This window comes from Camelus ferus, chromosome 19, assembly GCF_009834535.1.
Source record: "Camelus ferus isolate YT-003-E chromosome 19, BCGSAC_Cfer_1.0, whole genome shotgun sequence".
NCBI lineage: Eukaryota > Metazoa > Chordata > Mammalia > Artiodactyla > Camelidae > Camelus > Camelus ferus.
The window spans coordinates 15,385,162-15,391,374 of record NC_045714.1 but is presented as its reverse complement, the minus strand read 5'-3'; the positions used below and the strand labels follow the sequence as shown (position 1 = coordinate 15,391,374).

Genomic DNA, 6,213 nt, shown 5'->3' with positions numbered 1-6,213 from the left:
TCAGGAAAGCCAGAGACAGTGTCCTGGGAAGGGTGGACCAGCTCCCCCTGGAGGCCCCTCCCTCCCCTGAGGCTCTTGGCCCCCACACACTCACAAGGCCTCTCCTACCTCTGTGGTTTCAGCACAAGTGTCCTTCTCGGCGAGGACTACGGGTTGTCTCTGCCCTCTCCCAGGCACTCCTCATCTCTGGATAAATTGCACACTGCACGTGGTACTTCGTTACCTTGTTTACTACCTCCCCCACTGAAAGGTCGGCCCCAGGAAAGCAGGCGTTTTCCCCTCCCTGTTCACCACTCTGTTCCTGGACAGACACCTGCAGGGCAGATGAATGACCCTGGGCTCAGGGCTAGGATATTTGCCAGATGGTTGAGCGGAGGCCCCAGTGGGACCCCAGTCTGGCTGCCCCAGGCCCCTCCCACCCACCCTGAGCACAGGGAGGTCAGAAAACATCAGGAACCCCCAAGCCATGACCTCCCCCAGGGAGGGCTTGGTGCCCACCAGTGCTAACGGAGAGAGAGGTGGCTGGGGACCTACAGGCAGGGCCAGGAGTCCTGAATTGACACATCTGAAAAGGCCCCTCTTGGTTTTACAAATACAGTTCTCGTTCTGCTTCCCTGGAGATGGGACCTGAATCGCCTGCCTCTATGCAGCAAGCTAAGCCTCCCAGCTACCCACTTAGCGGCAGCCGGGGCCCAGGCACTTACCCTGCTGGGCCTGTCCTCTGAACGAGTGCGCCCGGAGAGCGGGACAGTGGGCAGGCCTGGAATCCAGCCTGCAGGGCAGAGAGCCTGCCCCCTGCATCAGGCCAGCCTGACGGAGCTGAGGTGGCCAAACACACACAGAGGCACACAGGTGAGCGAGCAAGGCTCGCCAGCCTGAGTGTGTGCACGTGTGTCCGGGTAAGTGTGTGTCTAACTGTATGCATCTGCAGTGTCTGTGTGTCTGCCTGTGTCTGCGTGTATGGTGTGCATGTGTGTGTGTGTGTGTGTGTGACAATTGTCAGGGTCAGCTAGAAGGTGGTGCCAAGCCAGGTGAATGACACAACTGTCACTCTTGCTTGCTCATGCCTTACAGTCTGGGTCCTGGCTCTCACTGCCTGCCAGCCCCCTGGGCAGGGCCAGTCACCACCTGGGGACGGGGGGCTCACTGGGCTGCTGGGATCTGCTTCTCCCCACAGCGAGCACTGCACGAGACAGCCCGTGAATGCACACTCAGGCCACGCAGACTCACATGCTGCACCCCACCCCAGCCCCTCCCCTCCACCACCCGCTCCACAGCCTGAAAGTCCTCATGGGCTGATTGCAAACCTGAAAATGGAACTGCTCTCCACAGAGCAACATTCACACAATGCCTGACCCATGGGCAGACAAAGCGCCCTGCTGCCCCAAGGGCGGATGACGAGGTGAGCGAGGGGCATCTGCGGATCCCCACACCTGCAGGCCTGGCGTCAGCCCCTCCTCAGCCCCCTGAGCCCTGCTGCCCTGGGCCCCCCTCCTCTCTCCACTTCGATGTGACAGGCTGGGCAGGGAGCCAGGCAGTCCCTCAGGACAGACTAGGAACAGCAGAGATGAGACTTCCCAGTCTGACACTGCGGGGTGAGGGGGGCCCCAGACTCAGTTTGCCTCAGAGGAAGCCAGGGCCAAGGTGGAAAATGCCCTCGAGGGGTCTTGTAATTCTGCTGTGCCTGCCCCCCCGGGGGCTTGAGGGGAGACCTCCTAGAGCAGCCAGGTCTGCAGAAAGTCTGGGGGTGGCATCTGGTGTCCTGCCGCGCTGGGACAAAGGGCAGGAGGGGCCTAAGGGCAAAGAGCCCCCACCCCAGGCCCGTGTTCAGGGGGGACTAGTCAGTTACGTGCTGGCTGGCGGGCAGACAGAGCTCTGGCCCGCCCCCCCCCCCCCCGCCAAGATGCTCAGGATATGGGAACCCTCCCCAGCATCCATCCCCCGGGAGGCCCACAACCAGGCCCAGAGGGGTAAGCCCTGCCCCACACTCGGGACACAGCTGAGTGACAGGAGGCCTGGGCCACTCCCTACAGGTCCAGCACCTGGCTGTGGTCAGCCATTCCCTCCCCAGCCCAGCCCGGCCCACAAGCCTGTCCACATGCAGGTTGCACGATCAAGGGGGACAGGCAGCCCGTACACCAGACTTCATCTGCTCTCTGTCCTGTCTCTGGGGTCCAGGACCTGTGAACTGACCCAGCACCCCTCCCACCCCTGAAAAACCCCCAAATCACGAAATTCAGCCCTAAATTCAGGGGCCTCTCCTAACACTCCCTGACTGCCCATCCCCTGGCCTCGCTGGGCCTCAGCCTGGGGCACCAATGACCAGTCCAGAACCTGCCCCATCCAGACCAAAGGGCGGCTCCCTCCCTCCCAGGCCCAAGGGTTCTCAGAAGCAAGACCAGGAGAGCAGTGCCCAGCCAGTCACCCTGCTTCTCATCAAGAATTTCCTCATTCAAATCTACAAGGTCTGCGGTGCTCCTAGGGGACAGTGAAGGTCCCCAGGGAAGTCCTGGCCGCAGTGCCCCACACACACCAGAAATGAAAGCCTGTGTATAAAGACCACTTGAAGGCATGGAGTTCTTGGGGAACCAGGGGCGTGGAGGGTCACTCCTGGGGGAGGCCCACTGGATGAAGGCTCAGCCCTGGTGGGTAGCTGGAGCTCCAGGCCAAGGCTCACAGCCCTCAGCCTCCCAGAGCCAGCAGGCCACACCCACCTCTGGGCCCACAGAAGGGGAGGCCAGCGCCCCTGGACGCAGCCTTAGGCCTGGTGACTTCAGGGTGCCTGGGAAAGTGCCCGGGCTCCTGTCCTGGCCCAGGCCACAGGCAGAGGGACCACAACTCTAGTGAAGGAAGCAGGCCTGTGAGGGCAATGACAGCCTCGACACCCTGTGGGCAGTGAACAGCCACGTCTCCCCAGGCTGGAAGCACACAGACCCTCTGACCTGGAAGTCCACCTGAGTTGCTGCCCGAAAAGGGCGCCAGACACTGTCACTAGCTGCAGCGTCACCTGCAAAAGCACAGCCAGAGACAGCCCAGCCAGAGACAGCCCAGCCGTCCACCCACTGGGGTTAAATAAGTCATGTGTGTCCAGTAGACCGAGAAAACGCGGAGCTGGGCAGGAAAGTGGAGACTGAGTGCAGAGTGAAATGCGTTCTCACCACCAGCGCAGAGTTCTTGGAGATCGCAGTGGCAGCGGGACCAAGGGAGGGTCTTCCACCACTTGTGTGAGTTTTTACATGTACGAGCTCCTCTTTCAGAAAAACAAAAAAGAAGAAGTTGGCTTGTATGTGGGCCACAGGTTCTGAATCCACATGAAGGCATACAGAGACCCCGACCACCACACCCAGACAGGGAGCTGCACAGATCCCCCCCAGACAGAGGTACAGAGCTCACCAAAGAAACTGCACGCAGACACGTGTGCATACACGTGTACACGGGAACACACACATGCACACGCATGCACACTCACAAGGTCCTCCAAGAAACCCACACACGCAGATAAGTGTGCCCAGGTCCATAGAGACCCACGGACAGAGGCCCAAATGTGTTCAGTGGAGCCCGCAGGCTGCCCCCTAGCCCGGGCTCACCCAGAGGCCCCTGCACTGCATGCCTCCCAACACAGGCACACTCACGCACAGACACGCACCAGGGCTGCCCACTGGAGAGTCTAGCCAGGCAAGTGAGCTCGGCAGCAGCCCTGGGGATGACTGCAGCGCCGCCTCAGCTCCCGCCCCCTTCCTCCCGGCTCCACTCCACGTCAGCCAGTGGGACCCGCCTCCCTCCCTCCCTCACGGGCAATAGCGCTGCCACCAGGCTGGAGACCTTGGGGGGGAAGCCAGTTCCCGCTGAGCTGCAGAGCTGCTGGCTGGCGAGCAGGTCCTAGAAGGCCCCCAGGGGGTTGAGAGCGGATTGGAGGGGGCCTGTCGGTGGAGGCCACACCTCCACCCCTGCCACTGCCTGATCTGGCCACCGCCACATGCCCACCAAGGCCACCAACTTCTGGTCACGTGTCTCCAGACAGGTCAGTGAGGGAAACAGCAGGTAGCCACACACAGAGGGTCTGCTGTGTGACTGGGAGGGCACCTCTCCAGGACTCCGGGTTTCCAAGGTGGGCGGGGATATGCTGGAAGGTGCATTTTCGAAAGGGCTGTCTTAACTTTCTGTAGCTTGTGCTCTGGGGTGTGGCCGGGACAGGGGCTGGGGGGAGGAATCTAAGCCCTCCCTTCCCTGAAGGGAGGTCAGCAGATGCTCTCTGCAGATGGAGGGGGGCCGGGGGAAGGAAACTGACCAGTCAAAAATGCTGCCCTGGAGGAGGCCCCCATGCACTCCACCAGGCTCTCTCTGGTCACTGGACAGGGATGGATGGAGAGAGACTCCATGCGTCCCTGACCCTGGCAAAGTGACCTAAGCCTCTGCCAGAGAACTTGAGGCAGCTGCTGTTCTAAGCTGACAGCCAGATCCCAAAGTTTCTGGTTGTTTCTTTCTCAGAATCCAGCCCAAGGAGGCCCCTGCCCAGATCCCCGGCTCTGAAGCACCTCTCACCAGCCCAGGGCACAACTTAGTAACAGCCCCAACTCACAATGGAAGCCAGTGGGCCGGAGGGTCTGGACAGCAGAGCCTCCCCCTTCGCAGGCATGCCAGGCGCCAGCCTCTCTTGGGACAATGGCACCAGACACAACATCACCTTCCCAGAGCCCCTGCCGGCCCTCTACGTGCTCCTGCCAGTAGTGTACTCTGTCATCTGTGCTGTGGGGCTGATGGGCAACACGATTGTCATCTGTGTGATCCTACGGGCGCCCAAGATGAAGACCGTGACGCACGTGTTCATCCTGAACCTGGCCGTCGCCGACGGGCTCTTCACACTGGTCCTGCCAGCCAATATCACCGAGCATGTGCTGCAGCGCTGGCCCTTCGGGGAGCTGCTCTGCAAGCTGGTGCTGGCCATCGACCACTGCAACATCTTCTCCAGCGTCTACTTCCTGGCTGCCATGAGCGTGGACCGCTACCTGGTGGTGCTGGCCACGGCGCGCTCCCGCCGCGTGCCCCGGCGCACCCTCCGGGGGGCGAAGATCACCAGCCTGTGCGTCTGGCTGGGCGTCACCGTGGCAGTGCTGCCTTTCTTCACCTTTGCCGGCGTCTACAGCAACGAGCTGCAGGTCACGAGCTGCGGGCTGAGCTTCCCACGGCCAGAGCGCGCCTGGTTCCAGGCGAGCCGCATCTATACGCTGGTCCTTGGCTTCGCGGTGCCCATGTGCACCCTCTGTGTGCTCTATGTGGACCTGCTGCGGCGGCTGCGAGCCCTGCGGCTCCACTCTGGGGCCAAAGCTCTAGGCAAGGCCAGGAGGAAGGTGACCATCCTGGTCCTGGCCGTGCTGGCTGTGGGCCTGCTCTGCTGGGCGCCCTTCCACCTGGCCTCTGTCGTGGCCCTGGCCACAGACCTGCCCCAGACACCACTGGTCATCACTGTCTCCTACGTCATCACCAGCCTCAGCTATGCCAGCTCCTGCCTCAACCCCTTCCTCTACGCCTTCCTGGACAACACCTTTCGAAAGAACCTCCGTGCCATGTTCCGGTGCCCAGGGCCGTGAGCACCCCTCCTGCCATGGCCCAGACTTCGTGAAAAGCACTCTCCTGTTCAAGGAATATCCCACTTGTTCACATCCTGTCACTGTCTTCTCTAGGCAGAGAGATAAAGACTCACGAAAGTTGGCCATTGGACCTGCAGAGATGACATGGACTTAACACATGTCTCTGCCCCCTGGACAGCCCCTGGGTGGTCAGCTGCGGGGATTCAGGTCCTGGCCCCCCATGCCGCCTGCAGACCCAGACAGAAGATCCAGCACCAAGACATCCTGGCCATATGCAGCCACAGAGGGACAGACAGACCACCTCCCTGGTCAGCTCCTTCTTCATCCTCCCTGACGTCCGCGGTCTGGAGGAGAGAAGCCTGAGCTGTGGTCTCGCCCTGGGGCCGGCTCTGCATCCTACCATCAGGGTCCCTTGGGTTCCTCCTGACACAGGACTGGGAGGTGACAAAAGTGGGACCCCTGGGGCAGCAAAGGCAGGCGCCACTGAAATGCCAAAGACGCCCATCCACTGAGGCCACGAAGTGCACTCTCACGGCCGAAACTCAGGTGATGTTTTGCCAGGAGGCCTGTGCCCACATCCCCTCCTGGCTCCTTGAGTGAGGAGGCCCATGCCCCCTTGTCCCAC

At 61.5% G+C, this 6,213-nt stretch overlaps 1 protein-coding gene across 1 annotated transcript; it reads left to right on the top strand.

Annotated features, from left to right (window-relative positions):
- The first annotated feature begins 4,580 nt into the window (after positions 1-4,580).
- NPBWR2 (neuropeptides B and W receptor 2) lies at positions 4,581-5,588 on the top strand. Its single transcript, XM_006175596.1, has one exon. The coding sequence runs from the start codon at positions 4,581-4,583 to the stop codon at positions 5,586-5,588; it is 1,008 nt and encodes a 335-aa protein (XP_006175658.1).
- Positions 5,589-6,213: the final 625 nt, after the last annotated feature.

Excerpts from the sequence above, each read along its gene's own strand:
- NPBWR2 (XM_006175596.1), top strand. The coding sequence starts at position 4,581 with ATGGAAGCCAGTGGGCCGGAGGGTCTGGACAGCAGAGCCTCCCCCTTC.